The 22,709-nt window shown below is 45.4% G+C and overlaps 1 protein-coding gene across 2 annotated transcripts; it reads right to left on the reverse strand.

Annotated features, from left to right (window-relative positions):
• Window positions 1-246: 246 nt before the first annotated feature.
• On the reverse strand, window positions 247-22,466 carry LOC118589535 (phosphatidylcholine transfer protein). 2 transcript variants are annotated; one of them, XM_036196905.1, is made up of 6 exons: window positions 22,262-22,466; window positions 8,110-8,227; window positions 5,675-5,754; window positions 3,858-4,029; window positions 2,733-2,800; window positions 247-1,421 (listed from the first exon to the last, which is right to left on the reverse strand). In XM_036196905.1, the coding sequence occupies exons 1-6, from the start codon at window positions 22,409-22,411 to the stop codon at window positions 1,356-1,358; spliced, it is 654 nt and encodes a 217-aa protein (XP_036052798.1). In that variant the 5' UTR covers window positions 22,412-22,466; the 3' UTR covers window positions 247-1,355. The 2 variants fall into 2 exon arrangements, with proteins under 2 accessions (XP_036052798.1, XP_036052799.1); XM_036196906.1 differs by lacking the exon at window positions 2,733-2,800.
• Between the last annotated feature and the right edge of the window lie 243 nt (window positions 22,467-22,709).

The raw sequence follows: 22,709 nt of genomic DNA on the forward strand, positions 1-22,709 counted from the left end.
TAAACCTGAACCACCGTCCTCTGAAAGAGCAGCCGGTGTTGTAAATAGCCGAGCCATCCCTCCAGCCTCCAACTTTTATTCTTTTGTTTTGTGTGTGTGTGGCTTTGTGTGTGTGTGTGTGTGTTTGGTTTTTTTTCTATGAGCTAGGTCAGGTGTCAGTGAAACAAAAGAGGCCTAACTAACTCATTTTTCCCAAAAGAAGGAGGTAAGAAAGAAACAGCCCACAAGAGAAGCATAAGTCACTGCATTTTTATTTGTTTGTTTGTTTGTTTGTTTATAGAACACACCTTTCCTCCCAGAGAGAACACACACTGTAAGGAATGCCACTTTAACAATCCCTTTCTTCCGGCTTTGTTTGAATCCTGAGTTTCCATATCTGTTCATCAAGGTTTGCACAGACCAATTAAAGCTTTTTCCCTGAGATCACCAAGGCTGTGTCTTGGCCACAGAATGTATTCTCCTACAAAAATTCAGGATAAAACTAGGGCTCCGAGGATCCTTGTTTTGGAGAGGTAGAATTCCAAAGAAAAAGGCAAAGGGCACAGCAGACTACTATTTCAATTTGCCTTGGTTATAAATTATTATTGTTCTTCAACATCTCTAGACATTCTAGAAGGAAAAGTTACCTTACTAGTTAGCAAGACACAATCATAGTGCTGTACTCCAGCTATGTTTGTTCTTGAAGCCTTGGGCTTGCAGTCCAATGCACAGAGGTTACAGGCAGCATTTTCCCAGTGGCTTATGGGAAAGGAAAAGTCCAGATTAGGGAAATGTGGTCATCTCAACATGTGCTCAGTCAGGCCTGGGATGCTCACAATGGCCTGACATCACAGCAGCCAGAGATCCTGCACAAGCAGGGACACTGGCTTGTTGCCTCAAATCCCAGTCTATCCAAGTCAGCAAAGCATAAAGAGAACGGATATCACTGTGTCTCCAAGGTTGGAACATGGAAGGTCAACTATGGGCCAAAAGCCACTTCCAGCAGTCACTCCTGAGTTGCATAAAAGAATATTGAAGATAACCTGCTTGCCAGGAAGGGTTACTCTCATGTTCTGATGTCCTTCCTCCTCTCACTTGTCCCCTTAAAATGGAACAACAGAATGCTTTTCTTCCCTGCTGAGGATTTCCCTAATTAAAAACAAACAAGTGGAGGCCACCCTTTCAATAGTGGAAGAAGGCAGTCAGCCCTGAGTAGAACCCGTGTGAAAGAAGCCAGCAAATGAGGCAGGCAACAGGCAAGCACGCCAGGGATCCACGTCAACCTCTGAAGAAGGGAAATGGAGAGGGAAGGCTGAGCATCGTTTGGAGCACATCCAGAGATATCACTCATGGATGCTGGGGTCCCATCCTTCTTGTTAGGTTTTCTTGGGGTGATTCTGACAAGCCTTCACCATGTCTTTCAAAAAGTTTGGAACGCCATTCTGCAAAGAGAAAGAGAAACACGTTTCTATGTATTCTTCATTCTCTGGAATGTGGCAGAAGATAAACAGCAATGCCTTAAGGGGAAATAAAGAAGAATGAGGCCTCTGATTCAAGGCAAGACTCGGACTGACAGACAGCTGCTTCATAGACAGGGCCTTCAGCTTGATTTCTGCTCATAAGAACTACAGAGCCCTTTTGGAAATGTTTATTAAAAAAAAAGGAAAAAGGACTAGTGAGAGAGCCCAGGGCCTAAAAGCACAGGCTTTTGTTGAAAAGGATCTGTGTTCAGTTCCCAGCATCCATGTCAGGCAGCGCACAGCCACCTGTCACTCCAGCCCCAGGGGCTCCAACACCTCTTCTGGATTTGCAGGCACCTGCACCCACATAGGCACATCCCCCCACATGTACACGTATCCACATAATTTCTTAAGAATAAAAAAGAAAAGAAAAATAAGACACAGGATCTGGGATTAGGTTTCTGGATTCTTCCTTGAGGAAGTGGAAGGCCTTGCCTCACTGAATTAGCAAATGGTGCTTGGGGTTAGAAGGTGAGAGACACAGTTATTCAGTGTCAAACATTGTGCAAGACTTTCTGTAAATGTCATCTCACTGCCTCCTACTCCACACAGTAGGCAATATTCATCCTCGGTTTTTTAAAAAGGAAGAAAGGCAGGGCTTCCCTAACCAACACAAAACATCCAGTAGCAAAACCCAGACTCGGAATCACATCTGTTTCCCTCTGATGCCTACAGGCATTCTTACTCCCATGAGTCTCCTGAGTTCACCACAAGGCCTGTACAAATCCTGCTGAATGGTCACAGCGAGGCAGGATCCTAGGAGTGGCAGCCTCTGGTGACCTGGGTGACCAGCACAGTTCCCTGGCCTTAGAGAATGATAAGAGCAAGGACCACAGAAGTAGCGGCTTCCTTTGGGGTGTCTCTAAGCAAAGTCTATCTGTCTTAACTTTCCATAAGCAGATACGGAAAGCACCATTGTGCCTATGAGGAGCAGGCCTTTGTCTGGAAGTTCCAGAGCGTGATCTTGGAGGTTTGGGGCCACCGGCAGGGAAGGGCTGGCATTCCAAGCTTAACAGATTCTTTGTCCTGTGTCACAGCCTTCATCCTGGGTGTTGGCCGCTCCAGCTCTATCCAAATCACTCAACTCAATCTCTTCATAAAAGAGTCTCATTACCCTGGGACAATGTGTCTCTTCAACATGACAACCCACAGGCTAAGTCAACATTTGTCAAATGCACATACCCTGTCCCCCACCCCCTACCGCCCACCTCCGCCTGCCTCCTGGGATCTCACCTTGGCTGCCCAGTTAATGAGCCAGGACGGAATTTGGCCACCCGGGTTATCAAAGTAGTACATGAAAACTAAATGGGGAAAAGAAAAGACAATTCAGAAGGGGTGGGGGAGGGGTGGGACTGGGCAAATGCAGTAACAAAGCCCTGCAGACCTTCTAGCTTCGGATTCCGGCCTAGAGAGTCAGAGGAAGGGAACAAGTGATCCTGGGGAACTGCCCTGACCTGCCTGCCTTGTGGCTACTGACACAGAAGCATTGTTAAAAATATTGCCCGGGGAACAATTGGCTGTGACTTTTCAGATGTCTGACAAATGCTTGACACTTGGAAATCATCTCTCATTTCATTATCCAAACAGCCCCAAGGAGCTGACATCTCACCCACCTTATCGTGAGGAAAGACAGAGTCAGAATAGTTCAACGACAGACCTAACGGGCATCAGAGTGATGGTTCAGATTTTTGTCTCACACGGGCAACACTCATGCCAGTATGGTGGGAGGTGGATGCCCATGGAACTCAATGTTCTTGAGTCTCTGGCCTTGTGCTGAGCAGAGCTGTGTCTTCTAATGAACACCTGCTAATCCACTAGCCCTCTGCAGGCCCTGTCACTATGGCCATGGGATAAACCCGAAGTGACTCTTCCGCACCCACTGCGCTCTCAGTGTTCTGATTTCATCTGGTCGATAAAGAGTGCCTGAGTAAGGGGCAGGACTGGAGAGCTAGCTCAGTATGTAAGAGCACTTCTTGCTCGTACAGAGGATCCTGGTTCAATTCCCAGCACCTACATGGTCGGTCACCACCACCTGTATGTTAAGTCCCAGAGGATGCCTTCTTCTGGCCTCCACAGACATCAGGCATGAAACACTTGCAGGCAAAACACTCATGCACATGAAATAATAAAACAATTGGACAAACAAAAAAGAGTGCACTGGGTCAGATCAAAACACCTATGTCAAGCTCTAGCCAATCTGGTGTGTGGATTGAGACTCTCCCCAGGTGCTGACCTCCAATCTGCTGTTCCTAGGCCATGGTTACCTTTAATAAATAAGCTTTTGTACTTAACCTGCTTCCTACCTGCCCAGCCTTCAAGTGGCCCTGGCTAGCTGCTGACCTGCACCCCAGGCTTTACCTCGGCTCCCCTTCTTGCTATCACTCTCGATCGCCAGGCTCTGCTTGTACTGCTTCACTCGGATCACCCCAGACTTCTCCGGAAACTGAGGTACAGAGATGCTCTGGGCCAGGACCACGTAGATCTTCCTGCCGTCCACATCCAGGTCTCGCCGCTGGCGGATGTAGACGTACTGCGTAGCCAGTCAAGGCATGATGCGAGCATGAGGAAAGCAGCCCACACCGGTGGCAATGGGAAGCCACTGCGCATCTTCCCCCTAGCATCTGCTCCCCTTCTACTGAGACCTCACATACTGCTTACTTTCCCTGCAGAGCTGAACCTCACTTGGAGAGCACTGTCACCTACCTGTGAATGATCAGAGAGCACTGTTCACTTAGCTGTAATCCTGGGGAAGCTAACCAAATGTTCTCAGACTCAGTTTCTCTATCTAGGAAAAGGGAGTGCTATTGGTCCTCAGGCAGGAATGTTGGGAGCATTCGAGAAATCCGGGTGCAGAAATAGCCCTGGATAGAAATAGTATCGATCCTGTCTTGTCCTCATCCATAGCTGTAATCACAGACCTCTATACATGAAGGTATCCATGTCACAACAAAAACTGTAGGAAGACACATAGATATACCTCAAGTTATAGTAGGCAGATGATATGTTTGAGGTAACACTGGTTCACCAAGAACAGCAATTTCACCTCTAAAAGCATGCACAGAACATTCCCACAGTTGACAGCAAATGTCAGCGCATGTATATCCCATCTTTATTGTCTATTAATTTTAGTGTCCAGAGTAGTGAGTTTCACCATGGCATTTTCAACCAAACATATCATACTTTCCCACCTATCCTTCCCTTAGGTAGGTTATTGTCAGGAATTTGTTCACAGCAGCAAGGGATCAATATGCTTAGATGTGAGGAAAAACTCCCTACAGTTCAGTCCATTGCTTTACTTTATAAACACAGAAATGGGGAGAAAAAGCACTTGGTGTCAAGAAACAGCAGTTGGCCAGGCTGTGGTGGTGTACACCTTTAATCCCAGCACTCGGGAGACAGAGGCAGGCAGATCTCTGTGAGTTCAAGGCCAGCCTGGTCTACAGAGCAAAATCCAGGACAGGCACCAAAACTACACAGAGAAACCCTGTCCCAAAAAACAAACAAAAAAAGAAAAAAAGAAAAGGGAAGGAAAGAAAGAGCAGTCAAGAAGACCCTGCTGGAGGAAGAAAGCTAGAAACAAAGAGGGTGAGTCCTGGTTGCTCTCTCTTACCAATCTGATGCCTGCCATCTCACTTCCACGGGCCCCACTTCCTCCTCTGAAAGATCAAATTGTCTGGACTAAAACTCTTCATAAACTGTTTCTCTGAGGCCCCAATTCTTTTGTTTGTTTGTTTTTGTTTTTTGAGACAGGGTTTCTCTGTGTAGCTTTGGAGTCTTTCCTGGAACTCTCTCTGTTAGCCCAGGCTGGCCTGGAACTCACAGAGATCCACCTGCTTCTGTGGATCCACCTGCTTCCCAACTGCTAGGATTAAAGGTGTGCGCCACCACCACCCAGCTCGGGGCTCCAATTCTAAAGCCCCACCATTTCTATCTTTGGACACCTTGTCTGGAAAGGATGCAGTACCTTCCAATGACCCTATGTGACGTTACTGTCCTATGTGATCACACCCAGAAATCACACTCTAAAGTCTCTGAGAGTCACACAAGCAGCTGCAACATTAGCAGATGGTTCCACAAGGATCCAAGACAGTGTTGTCCATGACTGCTTGGAAATGAATGGAACCCAGCATGGGACAGAGGCTGGGGAACACAGGACACTGTGTAAGAAAGGATACATCTCTGTTGGACAGAGGGAAGGGGTACTTCACTTCCCAGTAGGCCACCATCTTTCCATCACATTCCTTTTCATAGAGTTCTGAAGGAGAACACAGGAAGTTAACTGTATCGGAAGAGTCCAGGGGTTTCAAGAAGCCTATATAGCCTCAGTGTGTGATAAGCCTCTAACTCAGCAGACGTAGAAGTGTTTATTGACAGAAAAGTATATGCACTACCCCTGACACCTTGCTGCTCAAGGATGGCCTAGAGGACAGAGAACTACAGGAAACCTAAATAAGCCCAGCGCTTGTCCACTGAACCAACAGCATACTGGGATAACACGTAAGGAACTGGATGTCAAGAAATAATCAGTGGCTTTAAACAGGTAAACCACCAGATGTCAGTAGAGTACCAGGAGTTTTGCTTCCCCAGATCCGCCCCCCCCCCACCCCACCCCATCAAGGTTTGCTTCCAGAGACTGAGGAAGTCACAGAGTCTGGTATGTTTAGGTTCACGGCATCTGGGAAACAAAAGGCTCATCCTTAGACAGCTAGCATGCGGCTGAACCCTGAGTTTCTTGTTTCTCCACAGCACGCCACAGCTTCAGTAACTAAATCCCCTTAATGGCTGTGCTTTTGTGCAGCTCTCAGAGGAGAGAGCAAAGGAACTGAAGAGCAGACATGCGCCCAGGCTGTGTGGTGGCCTCTCATCTAACCACCCAGAGAAGGATCAAGACGCCCTTGTGGGAGATGCACCGGGGTACAGTGAGCATTTAAAAGAAATCTATTAGAAGCAGGCTATAGGTTAGGGAGCTTTGGGCCCCCTCAGTGCCACAGAATACTGTGAACAGTCGTGAGAGGAAGGGATAGCACATCTGTTGCCTCCACCTGCTCAGTATTCACACACACAGAGACACACACACACACACACACACACACACACACACACACACACGCACGCGTGCACGCCTGTCCACCATCTCTACTATGAGGTTTTAGTAGGGAAAGTGTTCAGGGCTAGGCAAAGGAGCAAGACATGATGATGACGATCAAGTGGCCAGGGCTTTAGTTTGCTCTTATAGTAAGTTTAGGTCCAATTGGTCCGGAGGCTCTTGGGTACTCCCAAAATCCAGAGGCAGTAAGGTAAGGACTCCCAGATTGTTCTAGCAAAGCTAACAGTGGCGTTTACTGTACCAGAAAGCACCGTGTGAAGAGCTGATGGTAGGTAACAGTGTAAGAGGCTCTGTGGCTACTTTTCTTTTTAAAGTCAGGTGTGTTAGCTGACATGAACAAAGCCGATTTGTAGGCTGTCTGCTTCCTCACATTGCTCCTTCCCAAGCAGAACCCACATGGGCATCTGTTGGCCAAGTCTGTATCATGTGACAGCATTATGGCGGCTGGAGAGAGTGAGACAGTGCCAGCCTCCTCCTTTGGAGAGACAAGTGTACTGATGTCCCCTAATGAGGGAAAGTATGTGAAAACGTGTAGCAGCCCCAATACCATGACCAGTATTCACAGACTGAGCAGTCCCTCTGTGATAAACTGTGGAGAGGGAGTTCTGAGATTCTGGATGATGTTTGTTAAGAAAATGTGACTGCATAATTAGAGTATGAGCCTGTGTCCTCTGAAGCACACTCTCACAAGGAGCAGAAACCTGCCTGAGAAATAGGTCAATGCAAAGGAACACAGTCTAGGGCTGACGAAACATTGTGGCAGGATTGTTGAGAGGCCCAGAGTGGCATTCACAGAAGCCTGGATCTTTCCCTGCCATGAACAATATATCCTTCTTTAAAAGGGGTGGGGGGGAATAAGTCTGCTTCTTTGATAGTTGCAGACGTCTTGACTTGCCCTTGGCTGACTGTGCAAGTTTCTTCCACAGTGGCTGAGATGGCAGGGGACACCCTACCCCCTCTAAGACGCAGGAAGCTTCCTGTATAATGCTTTTCAGCTCTATTTCTCCAAGGTAAAACCTCTACTACATAGACTATGTAGGCTCTGGATTCTCTTCCTGCCTTAGGTCATGAAATGTCTTCAGCTTAGCCGCTGGGGGTGGGGGGTGGCAGGGGAGCATCACCACCCAACAACATCAACTGCCATTGGCTTCTGACCATGCTGCCTTCCCTCAGGCATGTGTCTGGACCTCCAGTCCCTCAGAATCCCACTTCCTCACTTCCTCACGTATGTGTACCCTTGCTTATTTGGAGATCTTTGATTCATCTTTCAAAAATAAGTTTGAAGATCCATCTTCCCAGAAGGCTTCCATGACAATCATGGGTTAACACAGCTCAGGAAGCAGGGCCAAGCAACTGTGAGGACAAAGGGGAGACTGACTCTGAGACATGGGCAGAGTAAGTACTGGACATGGCGACATGGGTTTCAGCCTCAAGTATACACGACTAAATTAGACAAGATTAGATTAACTTCTTAACGATTTTTTTAAGCAAGCCATCACTCACCTTTTACATATTGGTCCCATTTTTTCCTGTAGTCCAAGTCCATGTACACATCTGCGAGTAGAGCTGGTGAACAACCTTCCAGAACACCAAACACTTTATACTCATAAAGTCCAGTTGGCTATGGAAACAGAATGAGAGGAACAATCTGTTGATAGAGTTGAGGTTCCATATCACATGAAAAGCAGCTGGGGCTGGAGTTCAACCACATCAACCACTGACCTCCTCTGGGGTCTTGGTGACCACAGTATAGAAGGAGATAGGACCCCTGCTCTCATGTATCTTATATATAGATGTAGGTTCTGGTGGAGGGAATAGTTGTCAGCATTGGCCAGATGATTTAAGTAGGACATAAGATGAGTCATATATTAAATAGTGTCTTTGTGGGGGACCCATATCAACAGATAGATAGAAAAAGCCTCTAGAGGGACCATTTCCCAAGATTTATCAGGATATCATGTTCTAAATGTCAGAAGGACCAGCCACTGGGAAGAGAAGAAAGGCATGCTTCAAGAGAGAAGTCTGGAACGGAGCAGTAGGAGCTGCAGGTAGAAAAGCTGTGGAGTCAAGACACCAAAGATCCTGGAAAACCATGGGAAGAGGTAAAATTTTGATTCTCATCACTCTGGAAAACTAAAGATGTCTGTGGACAGAGGCATGGCCAGATATGATTAGAGATAGATTAGAAATGATCATATCTAATTAGATTTTAAAAGATCAAAAGTCTTGGCAGAGAAGAGTACCATGGGTGAACAGAGATGGCTTTAAAGCCCAGTGCATTAATCCAGATAATAGATGATCACCGAAAACAGAGAGTTAACAGCAATGGTGGGGTTGCCAGGCATTGTTGCTGGAAGGATGATGAGAAAAAAGGAGATCATCAAGGAGAACTCTGTCAACCATTGTTGGACATGGTAGGTGAGTAAATGGCCCTCACCAACACAGAAGAAAATGGAGAAGCAGGGACCTGTGAGCTACTGCAGCATGCAAGAGTTCTAGTTTGGTCTGGTTGATTTGAAGACATCAGGTACATATCCATGTTGCATAGTCAGCCAAAGTTCTGAGGAGAGTGTATAGTTTATACATCCACTGAGTACAATGACATCAATGCATTTTTTAAAGTCATTGTTTTTAGGGTGTGTGTGTGTGTGTATGTAAAGCTTGTTTATGCTTTTGTTTGATTTTTTATTGAGAAAGAAAACTAAAAAGGGAATCACCATCTGCTTCATATCATGTTGAAACAGATGGTCCTGTTGTTTAGAAAAAGACAATTTCTAGATTATGCGTATAAGTGAGTTCCTTCCTTCTCACGTCAAACCACATCATTGTCTGTGAGGGCACTAGGCTCCAGGTGGCCCCACTACACATTTCAGTGGGTTCAGTGGCAACTCAGAATTCCCTGAGCTTGGTCTGGCTTGGTGTCCCTAGTGTTAACAGGAAAGCAGTGGTTCTAAAGGGCAAAGGCCATGAACTGACAGAGACAAGCAAGCAACAAGCAGATGGAGAAAACCCAGCTGTTAGATGGGTCTTGGGTTCCACTGACTGCTCGCTAAAGAAGCTCCTTAAACCCCATGCCAAGGACCCATGTGACAGCTAAGAAAGTCTTGGGAGATCCTTCTAAAGATTGGCTTCCAACTCAGCTGGCACTAACATAACAAACCATGCCCCAGTTTAGGAATCTCAAGTGGATGTGAAAGAACCCTTGCAGAAATGGAAGGGGAAATTCAGAGTGATCTGCCAGTGGTACAAGCAGATGGCTTGTTACCAGGACTCTCTAATAAGCAGAGTGGAATTGGGTGTATCTAAGACCTGTGTGCCTCAGCATGGATTGATACCCTGATCAAAGGGCTATCCCTGGGATCTGATGAGAGGCCTCAGGAGAAACAACTTCTGCCTGCCCTGACAGGAAGCACTATGGTGAGGGCTTCCCCATATGTACCTATTTACATCAGTATGGGCACATTTTAACCAAAGGAGAAAGAATGAACAATTTGTTTGGGAAAATAGAGTGTGACGATTCTTTTTCTCTTCCACCATCTAGCCCTCAAGTAATGACGTGGAGACTTCTTATTAATTATGAAAGCTTGGCCCTTAGCTTAGGCTAATCCCACTAGCTCTTGTGACTTAAATTTACTCATTTCTATTCATCTACATTCTGTCACCCATTGCCCATCTTGCTTCCTCTGTGTCTCCTTGAGTTTCTCCTGCTCCTTGATTATCTCCTCTTACTTCCTCTCCCTGCCCAGAAGTCCATACCTCCTGCCTAGCTATTAGCCATTTGGCTCTTTATTACGCCAATCACAGCAATATATCTTCACACAATGTACAAACATCACACAACAATAGAGGTCCTATTTTCTACATATGCTCACCAAAAAACAGGATACATGTTAAGAAAATGATCAAGCAGTCTTCCATGATTTACTGTGGATATCTACAAAAATTAAGACAGAGTTGTTTGCTTAGACTAGGTCCCTTGCCTTCCTGAATGCAACCACATCCCTGCATGACTCTGATTCTATCTGTATCATAGACAAGGGCCAGAAAGTCAAAGAGAAAATAGAATGACCTACAGTTTGCATGAACACGGAGGAATGAACTCTTGTGATGACTTCCTTTAGTCCCTCTCCCATTGTAGCAGGACTGAGAAATGCCAGCACTCCAGGGGAACAAGATCCTAGGTGCTCCCTTCCTAATCTCTCAGCCTCACATTCTTTTGCTGAGCTCCATAGCCTGGCCCAAATTCCTGAATCAAAGCACTCTCTTGTTCATGATTTCTAAATGGATATAGCAAACATACTTATTTTTATTTCACCCTTTAAAAGGTAAAGTAAATTTAAATCATTATAAAAACAACCCATATTCACTGCAGAAAGTCTAAAGACATTATAAAGAACTATTAATGGGAGATATGTAACCTCATAATTTGTAAGTATCTGCTAATAATATCCGATAGTATATTTTTAAAGGGAGATGTTTGTCTACATGAGCAAACGGATATGATATGGTATCAACAGGTGGTATTTTTACCTCAAATTTAGTAGTATATTAAGACTATGGAAAGTTCACATGAAACAATTCTTCCCCAAATGCATTTCTGTTTCAGAATATTTTATAGAAATGAGTATTTCCAAAATAATCATGAAACACTCAGTTCAAAATCCCAGTTCATTTTTTCAATAGGGATATTTTCTCAGAGGTGAGTATTAGAGTGTGAGCATATTCAAGGGTTGTTTGCACTCTATACATATTTATAGCACTTATACAGCAGCATGTGCTCTCAGAAGCAGTGAAGAAGCAGCTCCTTGGGATTAGGTACCACTTTCTTGCAGTTGTATTTTAGAAAAACACAAAGCTTAGCTTTACCTGAACAGAGTTTATGTTAACAATGTATGGGGCCTTTTAAAAATTACCTTTACAAATCATTCGAAATTTTTGTTTTGGATATTTTTCGAAGCTTGCCAACATTGTAATAAATAACTCCATATATCTTATGCATATACCTCTATCGCTCTAAAAATGGCTCAGACTCCTCCTCTATAGCAAAATATACTGGGTGTGTAATGCTCCATTTCTAAGACTGTTTCCTACACTTCAAATACTGAAAGGTTATGGGGTGGCAGTGAATTAGCCAATATCATGCATGGAATGCAATTGCCAGAAGAAACAAGGTTTGGTTGATATGGTATACACCCACTTCCTCCCTTGCTGGTAGAGCTCATGAGAATGTGAATGGCTAGTAACTTTTCTAGTCTCCTGTGTTGGGGAGCATCCAAGTGATGCCCTTGCCCTGCTTTGAATGGGGACATGATATTTGGATCTGTGCCATATCTTCAGGGACTGAAAAACAACAAATAAGAAAGAGCAGAGTAGAAAGATCCAAGGTCACTAGTGTAATGGATCAGCGAAACTGATATCCACGCCATAGATCTCTGAGTGACTAGTTATGTAAGGCCAAAAGTACCTTTATTTAGGGCATCCTCTGCCCATTCTTTTATTACTTGCTCTGAAAAGCAATCCTAAATGATCCAAATGGTCCTCAATGACATTGCAGAATTTTATTTGAAACCTGGAATACTAGGAAACAATGGGAAAAAAGACCATGTAAGCATGGTCTAAATTTGGTTCCCCAACACCCTTGTAAAAAATCTAGGGAGGTAGAGACAGGAGGACCCCTAGGGCTTGCTGGCGTGAGCTTTATAGTCAGTGTCAGACTCTGTCTCAAAACAAGGTGGAAGGCTGGAGAGATGGCTCAGCAATTACGAGCACTTGCTATTCTTGCAGAGGACCTGAATTAATCTCCCAGCACCCACATCAGGCAGCACACAACTTCCTATAACTCCAGGTTCAGGGTATCCAACATCCTCTTCTGACTTCCATGGATATCTGTATGCACTGTAGTATATGTGAACTCATGTAGGTACACATAAATATAGATAGATAGATAGATAGATAGATAGATAGATAGATAGATAGATAGATGATAGATAAATAGATAGATATAGATAGATGATAGATAATGATGATAATAGATGATATATATGGAGAGATAGAGAGATAGATAATGATGATAATAGATGATAGATATATAGATAGATAGATAGATAGATAGATAGATGATAGATAAATGATAGACAGATAGATGATATATAGAGACAAACAGACAGACAGATAGATAGATGATAGATAGACAGACAGACAGATGGACAGATGTGTGGATACCCATGAATACACACACAAAAGAAAACTTTAAAATTCTAACTCTGCATCCTTGGTTCATAATACACTGACTACAAAGGAAATATAAAACAACAACAACAAAAGCAAATCACTCCCCCATATGACAGAACAGACTCATGAACACCAAGACCTGAGCAGACCCTCCAAATTCCCTTTCTTTGCTTCATAGATGATTAGCTGAGCTGCCTGTCCTCGCTGATCAATTCAAAACAAAATGTTTAACCAAACTAAATGAACTTTTCTCCTTGCTTCAAAGCCCTGACCTTTGAACCACCCTAACTTGAGCCAGTATGTACTCCCTCTGGTGAATGGGCTGGGCCCAGGGTAGAGGACTCTCTGATCTCTTATCCAGTCATGCCACCCTTTCATCTCAGTTCCCATGCACGGTTCTTCCTAACCCTATTTACTACTGTTTAAAAGAGAAAATTCGCTTGCCTAACTTTCACAGTGCTTAAGACCTTAGGGTTAAAGAACTCTCCCCATTGAAATGGCCACCTAACTCCTTGAATGTCTGTCTCTATTGCTCTAGGTCTGGATTGATTCTTCATTTCACAGTGCTCTAAAACAGAATGGCAGAATAATGTTAAAACTTGTGAATGTTTGAAAGACCATGGGATTGTATATAAATTCACTAAAACACTGTAGAAATTCAAAGCATTGCTAAAATGTGTTGTCAAGGAAAAAGAGAAAGGACCATGTGGGTTCTTTGAGAGTGACTCTTGGTGAGTGTCTTAGTTACTTTTCTATTGCTGAGAAGAGATACATGACCAAGGCAACTTATAAAAAAGTTTACTAAGGGCTTCCTTACAGTTTCAAGGATGACTCCATGACCATCATGGTGGGGAGCACAGCAGCAATCAGGCAGACATGGTGCCGGAGCAGTAGCAGAGAACTTACATCCTTATATGAAAGTAAGAGAGAGAGACAGAGACAGAGACAGAGAGACAGAGACAGAGAGACAGAAAGACAGAGAGACAGAGACAGAGAGACAGAAAGACAGAGACAGACAGAGAGAGAGACAGAGACAGAGAGACAGAGACAGAGACAGAGAGACACAGAAAGACAGAGACAGAGAGACAGAAAGACAGAGACAGAGAGACAGAGAGAGACAGAGACAGAGAGACAGAGACAGAGACAGAGAGACAGAAAGACAGAGACAGAGACAGAGAAAGACAGAGACAGAGACAGAGGACAAACTGGGAATGTAGAGGTCTTCTGAAATATCAAAGCCTGCCCCCAGTGACACACTTGTTAAAGTGACTTCTTTAACAAGATCATCCCTCCCAATCCTTCCCAATCAGCTCCAAGAAGTAGGGACCAAGCATTTGAACATATGAGTCTATGAGATTCATTCTCCTTTAAACCACCACAGAGAGCTTACTAACTTGGGGAGCCAGAATGATGATCACTAGTTCCAATGCCATGCTGAGCCCATGGCTTATGCTGAAAAAGAATCAGAAAATACAACCAAGGAGTAGAGCAAATGTAGACTTAAAAGGGAAAGTGAGAAAGAACTCCAGAGAGTGGGAGCATCTCCAAGGCAGGATTACTGGCTTGCTGCCCTGATGGTGGCCCTGACCAGTGGATTTTATGTCAGGAACTGGATGGAGACAGAGGTAATTTTTATCGAGACTGGTCAGTTTTGAGAACATCGCAGACCAAGGCAATAGGGGTCCCTATGCTTTATGCATGTTCCCTCCACCTATTTGAAGAAGTGACCCTGCATTACATGTCCAATCAGGTGAGTGGTCAGTCACGTGAGCTAAGTAACTAATAACCCACAATGGGCCCTGCCCTTCCATCTAAGGAGAGCTAATTCAAAGGGCCAGTACAGTGGACATTAAATTGATGGTTAATGCTTAATTTTGCAGAGACGCTATCTCATAAAACACTCACAAGCTGGCAGGGTTCGGGGCTCTCAGCTCTGAGAAGTGATCAGCTATAGGCTGTGTCTTGACTTTACCCCTCACCATGAGCTTCCCTTGACAATCAATCCATCAGTGGTCACTACAACAGCCACACGGTTTGTTTGGAGAAGTTTTTGATCCTTTAGACATGCTATGATTTTTTCAATAATATTGGGAATTGGTTTGTTATGTCATAGTTTAGTTTCCCAATAATTTTATAGTCATGATCTCAGTGACTCATCAGCCTGGTCCTTGAGGTACACAGACACTGGAAACTCAGAGCTACTGAATCACTTGCGTAACTCTGATCATAAGTATCAGGTCAAACAGAAGGAGACAGCGAGTCTTTTGACACCAGCTCTTTCTACCCCAAGAGTGTCTCATTTAGCTCCACTCTCTCTACGTGTCTTATCCAGACCATGGGCTAAAGATAAAGGTAAAGAAAGCCCACCATGTAAGATTAGTCAGGGGCCACAGACCAACGCTGTGAACAGACCCCAGTGACTTGATAGGAGTCAACTGATGACACTGGGTGGTGAAGCCTGTGTAACCTGTCCATTCCGCTGCTCTAGCTTCAGAGTGCAATTCTCCCTGGAAGGCTTCCCTGAGTCCCTAAGCCCACCAGTGCTCCGGATGGCCAAAGTGTTGTTTTAGATGTTTCTGGAAAAGTCAGACTCGGATTAGAAGAAAAGCAGGATGGGAGTAAGGATAATGTTCTCAATTTTAACCGACTAGATGTGGCCAAGTTTTCCAGTGTTGTCCCCGAGAGGTGTCTCCTGAACTCTGTAGCCAGAAACGACAGCATGGTGGTGACAGCATGGGCTTGGAGTCTAAGCTCTCCGCCTATTAACCTGTAAATGGGTCAAAGAAGAGTTTTCAGCTCACAGAGTGAGTCTGAGGGTCACAACAGGTGATCTGGTGAAAGCCCATGAGGGGTTACGAAGATACACGATCTCCCCTTTCCAGTTTGAGGGCTGAGGATACTCCACTGACACCCACAGGTCACCTGCCCTGACAGGCACTGAGCTTAGGGACGTATTAACACCTCCAGTTACAAATGAAAAGACAGAGGCTCGGACACATGACTAGAAAACTGTGGCTAGATTTTAAGATGTGATTTTGATTCTGGTAGCTTGTCTAAACTCCAAGCTGTCTTTTTTTTTTTTTTTTTTTTTTTTTTAATCTATGCAATTTACTTCCAGTTGCCCTGTTAAGGTCATTGGTATGCTGATTGGCCCTCAGCAGAGTCATTGCCACATATTTACATGAGAGAAATATAAACGGTCAAAATGTTATTTACAGCCAACCTTTGCTATTCATTCCCACATAGGATATCACCTGCCCACACCACATGCCCCTGACCTGACTGAGACAAAGGTACCACCCATGAGTTACCCCTCATCTGTGGAGCTCATCTGCATTTCATCACTAACTATAAGGCAGCCCAAGTGCCACTTTTCTTCAGTCCCACCCGCACCCCTGTGAATGCTCCCTTGTTGTGCGCTGACTCGGCCTCTCATGGAAGACAGCATTTCCATTCCTCCAGGAGACAAGGTGTCCTTGTATAGCTGTGGATACTCACTAACTCCCATCATTCTATGGGACTTAGATAAATTCAGGGGGCATAAAAAGTAGGCGTTTTTGCCAAAATAAAGTCAGGGTTCAGAGATGGGCTGCTATGGCTACCGACTGTGAAGAACACAGTTGACTAAATCTATGTAATATTGATGTTCTAAGAAAGTATGATGGAAAAAAAACAAAAACAAACTACCATGCATTTATAACCTAAGGGTTGCAGCTAGCTGGATAAAGTAATGATTGATTGCTAACACTCACTGGCCACTTACTGAACACCAGATAACGAACTGACCACTTACATAGCTTATCTCATTTAGCTCACATAACAATAATATGAGGTATGAGCTACTAGCCCATTTTTTCAGACAGGGAAACTGAGGCTTAAGGATATTCAGCAGGATGTCAGAAAGAGGGCAAATTTATAGGCGAAAACTTCTGTTCAGCATTATCCCAAATATTGCTCTGGTTCACCTGGGTATTGGTATAGTTTTATGACCAAGGACCCAGTAAGTTCAAATACTTCCTTATGAGTCATCAACTCTTCTCTGGGTTCCTCGGCCAAATACTAACTTTTCACTGTATTTGAAGCCCCCAGCAGAGGTGTGGTGAAAGTCAGGGCAGACCACAAAGCTTGGCTTACACTTGGAAACAGAAGCAGCAGGGCATCCTACTCAACCTCACACCTCAAATCTAAACCTTGGGATCAGCATTCACCACTCACACTCACACACTCACCCGGAGAGAGAAGAAAAGCTGTCGCCTGTCTCCGCACACTTAGGGGAGGTGAAAGGGAAGAGAAAAGTGGCCTCTGTATCTTGGGGATACAGGTGTACAGCTTGTAAGTTCCCTGAATTTGGAAGCAGTCTGATCCAATCACACTGGGAGCCATCAAGCTGCAGTAAAAGAAGCTTCTGGCCCAAGTTGGATTCGATCCAGCTACTAGACGGTAGAGGACGTCTGAAGTCAGCAGAGACTCCTGTCTGCAAAGGTCACCTGTGCTTCCTTCCTCAGCCCACAGTGCAGCCTGGATCAATTCAGCTTCACTATCTTCTCGGGCCTGAAACACTTTGTGAGGTCAGCAGTGCCAGTAAGAGCCATCGCTGGGAAGTGATGGTTGGCTCCTCATCCAGCGGAGACACAGCCAAGGTCTAGTACACACCAGTGTAGTCCCTTCTCTGAGGCCAGTGGGTAGAGATAACCCACTAAGTCATTAGAGAGAGCTTTTCAGTCCAACATCTGCCTAAACCAAAGTTGTGACCTCTGTCTGCCAGACTCAGTCTATAGGCCATGTTGTTGACTATTGCCATGGTAACACAGTCCAAAGCTGCTGTGAAATATGACTATAGATCCCTGGAAAAGATCTCCTAAGAGTCTATGGCTCTTCTTCTTAGAGAATTTACGAGAACATCTCAGAGGACCACACTCACTCGAGGGGCTCACTAACCCAACCATCATGGACAGCCGGTCTTCTGACAGACATTGATTTTGTTGCCAGTGGTCACTTCCCTTGTTTTCACCTGTCTATGACATTCCTCATCTCCCGAAGACTCTTCTGCCTCTGACGGTACCTCTCAGTATCAGAAATCCCACAAGTGCCGTGGCAGACTGTCCCTAGACTTCAGTGGTTCTGAAAGAACAGTCTTTGGACCAGCAGCCTCTGCAACAGGTAAACATGTCATGCCAAAGAACACACAGGACAGGATCAGCACAGAGGTTCTGGGCCTACGTAGCCATGGCCAGATTTTTTTTTTAAATAGGTGCTGGGGGTTTGAACTCAGTTCTCTTGCTTTCCCCAGAAGTCCCCTTTCCTGCTGAGCCATCTCCCTGCTCTCCCCCTCCTTTCCCCCTGCTTGATTTTCTTCATAGTACTTTATACCCCTCAACATCTCTTTATCACCTAGGGAGTTTATTCTCATCAGCGAATCCAGCTCGTGCTCCAGAGGCTTATGCAGGGAAGCAGCGATCACCTCCTTCACTCCCCACTGCCCGCAGAGGCAGCAGCACATGACTCCCATGAACGACAGAATGAATGGGAATGGAACAGAGCTGAGGTCTGAACTCAGGACTGCCTGCCTCCAAAGTCCATGCTCTTCTCATGATGCCACAGGGCAGCCTGCACCTGGTTTTGCTCAGCCTTCAGAAAGAGGATGTGTTCTAGCCTCCCAGCAAGCAGACTAGCTCATGCCAGTTACTACTCACAAGGTTTTCTGTGACTCAGATTTGTTTGAAGGAGTAGATGAAGACATACATGTGATAGTATTTTGCACATTGCACATTGTATGCTGCTCAGTTATGACCACTACTACATGGGTAGAAAAAAGAAACAAGGAGATAAGAACAGAGAAAGATGAATTGAGAGATGATAGTGTTGGAGAGAATGGTCCTGAAGAAACTCTCCACCTGGAACATTTTGTGACTGAATAAATGGGAAAACCAAACATATATGTAAATGTTGCTTGTCCAAAGTTCTCATCTAGGAAGGTATGGGTTGTACATGCCCATAAACAACACTCAGGAAGCTGACACAGAAAGATTTCTGGGAGTTCTGGGATAGCCTGGGCTACACATTGAATAACAGGCCAGTTAGAGCTACATGATGAAACTCTGTCCCAAAATAGATAAATACAATTACATGAGGGAAAGTTCCCATTGTCCAACAACAGGATTCAGAATCATTTGCATCTACTCTACAAGATGGTACAAATATACTTTTTTTTTTTTTGGTGTGGGGGTTTTGAGACAGGGTTTCTCTGTGTAGCTTTGTGCCTTTCCTGGGACTCACTCTGTAGCCTAGGCTGGCCTTGAACTCACAGAGATCCACCTGTCTCTGCCTCCCAAGTGCTGGGATTAAAGGCATGCACCACCACTGCCTGGCCAAATCTACTTTTTAATTTAAAATATAATTTATTACATTGAAGAATCTCCCAAAGCCTTTGCATTTGTTTCCATCGTTCCAAAACATCACAGTAAACCTGTCACAGGCACATTTAGATGTGACCGACATTTTTGCTTTTCTCCATCCTCATTTCAATAAAGGATGCTCGGTGAGGAACCACAAGGAGACACCTGATTACCACCTCTGATGCTGAGGATGGGAGGCCAAGCAGTCAGACACCAATGACCACCTTGAGGCCATCAACAACATGCCAAGCATGATCCTTAAAGGCCATCAATGCAAGCAACCTACACAGCATCTTCCTAACCAAAACCAGTGGAACCTTCAGGGATGTGACACTATTTTAGAGTCACAGCACTTCACTTAGATCTCACAGAGCATCAATAAATACTAACTGGATATATAACCGCTCTTAGGTTTCTTTTTCAGTATGCTAATGATGAAGCAGTCCGTCTCTCTCAGGACAACCCATTTCACATTTCAGGTGCTCTACCAAATGGTGATGTCAGAGGTAGAATAGGGAAGGCTTTGTGGACAGAAGGACTGAGTGTTACCCCTGTAGCACTTCTTAATTCTATGCCTTGGATGGGTCATGTACCTTCCTAGAACCTCAGTTCCTTTATCTTCATAAACAGAAGATGGCCTAAATGTGTGAGTATGGGGAGACACTGCTGGAAAAGGTGAGCACAGTATCCCCACCAGGTTGCATGTGCCTTCTGCTCAGAGAGGCAGAGTGTTTAAGAAAGAAATGTGGAACCAGACGACTAGGTTCAGATGCCGGTTCTAATCTTGACTAACTATCTTGTGTCCTTGACACATTCCTTTCCATGTGGGTAAAAAGGTGATGATGATCAACAGTGTCTATCCTAAGGCTGAAGTTAGAAATGAGCAAGTCAATATCCGGTGCCCGATTAGAAGAAAACATACAGCAACTGTTAACTATTAACAATGACTGGTAGCAATTCTGTGACTAAGGGTGACATTGTAGCAACTGTTTGCCATTACAATGCCTGGTAGCAATTCTGTGACTAAGGGTGACATTGTAGCAACTGTTTGCCATTACAATGACTGGTAGCAATTCTGTGACTAAGGGTGACATTGTAGCAACTGTTTGCCATTACAATGCCTGGTAGCAATTCTGTGACTAAGGGTGACATTGTAGCAACTGTTTGCCATTACAATGCCTGGTAGCAATCCTGTGACTAAGGGTGACATTGTAGCAACCGTTTGCTATTACAATGCCTGGCAATAATTCTGTGACTAAGGGTGACATCTAAAGGATAAGATCACAACCTTTCTTTCAGGTGCTGAACGTGTGGGATACAGAAGAGCAAAGAGATGGAAGCCAAGAAACCAGTTAGAAAGATGAAGTAATATGAGGTGAGAGGTGCTGAGAACCCAATGAGAGAAAGGGGAGGGAAAGGGATCTGATGCCTGATACACTACTTGGCAGGTGTCTTGATATGCAGCTGCCAGGGAAGGTGTAAGGATCAGGGAGACGACAGAGGATTTTGTCGGAAAGCATCCACTTTCGCACAGAGAACTGTTCAAGTCTCAGTGGGATGCTGATTTTGTCTCTTGTTCATCTTGTAACCAACGGTCCTGCTATACAACAGGCAAAGTCTGGTGAGTGCACAACTGCCATGCTTAGCAAAACATGAATACAGTAAGGAGCACACACACGGATGGATGCATGCCATCACAATTAGGGAAGAGGCAAAATGGCAGCTGGAAGTTCTTTTGTGCACTTTAGGTTAAGGGACACAGAAACAAAGCCATTCCCAGACTGATAATTATCATCAGCAAATCCCTGGCCCTGACATGGCAGAGGCATCCAGTAAAATTTCCTCTTGCTGACCTCATGAAGTATCCCAGGCCCTGGAGGACTGTGCATCTGCATTGATCCAGGCTGTCCTCAAGAAGCAAGTACGGACGAGCCGGCTGACAGGAATCTACCTTTGCAGGCTAGAAGCTTCCTCGTCTACCTTTGCTTATTTCGGTCTAATCGAATTTATACCACAAACTTCTTTTACCAGGTTGTGAGCCCTCCAAGCACACCTTTGCTATGAACTTCCCTGGGTCTCTGTGAGGTTACTTCATCCCTCCTGATCTGTTCCCTTCACTGTCACACTCCAGGCTTGTGCCAGGGAACTTCGGCTGCCTCCAGTAAAGCAATGGTGACAGGCCTCCAGTTTCTCCACCTGGGGGGCTACTTAGTTCCAAAGGCTCCCAATAAGATACTCAACAGTCCACTCCTCCCACGGTTTCCATTGCGTTCTGCCTGAAGCTCCACAAGCAAGTTATTAAATACAACTTAGAATTAGAATCCAAAGAAGACAGTCACTAAAATGGTGAGACTACTCCTGTCACCCAGCCACCCAGTCCCTGACTCCTGTCCCTTTCCCACTTGGCTCAGAACATGGCCCCTCCCTGACTCCACACAGCACTGGCACCCATGTGGCAGAAGGAAACCATGTCCTCCACAGGTTAGGCATGGTCTAGGAATCAGCCTACCAATGTTTTAACTCCATCGTTTATTCCTAACGAACTACTTCCTGAGTTGGGCTGAACCCCCAAATTACTCATTTCCTATTGTCTATATCAACCGATTGCTGCCAAATGCCTCTCTCTTGAGAATGTAGATAGTCACATGCACCCAAAAGCCCATAGCCACTCCTGCTCAATATCTGAACCCTGTATTGGACACATGAGACTCCTCCAGTGAAAGTCCAGACCCTAGACAGGCTACCTTTGCACACGGCCAGGTCTCCAATCATGAGCCATTAAATACAACTTCCTGCTCCCAGGCCCTTTGGGTTTCTTTTTTGCAAACGCTTGTAAAACATAAAATATAACAAATCCACAAACCCAGCAACAAGAATGACCTGAGGCTGAGCTCGGATAATGGCCCAACCACACAGGACAAAGTAACTCAGAGGAGCCTGGTCACTCCAGCAGAGCAGCCAGCCCTGTGGGGAGTCCTGACCCGGGTACTCGGGCCCTGAGCTCCACCAGCGGGCGGGTCAGCCGCTACCTGGTCCAGCAGCCGGTAGATGGTGATGCCCGAGGCCTCCACCAACAGTTGCCAGTCGGCCCCGGCCAGCTCCGGCTGCTGGAGCTCCGCACAGGCTTCCCGGAACTGCTCGTCGGAGAAGCAGCCCGCGGCCCCTACGGCCCCTGCCATCTTTCCGCAGCCGGGATACAGCGCCCCGAGCGCAGATCACCCACTGGCCCTTAGAGAGCTCAGAAGGGCAGTGTCACAAGGTGGCCCCAACCTGATTGGCAGGAAAAAGAGAAGGCGGGGCTTGGCAGAGGAGGCCGGCGTGGGGGCGGGGAGCGGAGGCTAGTGGGTGGAGCGGAGGCTGGAGGGGGTGTGTCCGGGCCTCAAAACGGGCGAGGCTAAGCAAAGGATGAGAAGAATGGAGAAGAAAAAAAAACAAAAATAAAAACAAAAACAAAAAAAGCTAGAGCTTAGCTGGGGC

This window comes from Onychomys torridus, chromosome 8 (assembly GCF_903995425.1).
Source record: "Onychomys torridus chromosome 8, mOncTor1.1, whole genome shotgun sequence".
Lineage (NCBI taxonomy): Eukaryota > Metazoa > Chordata > Mammalia > Rodentia > Cricetidae > Onychomys > Onychomys torridus.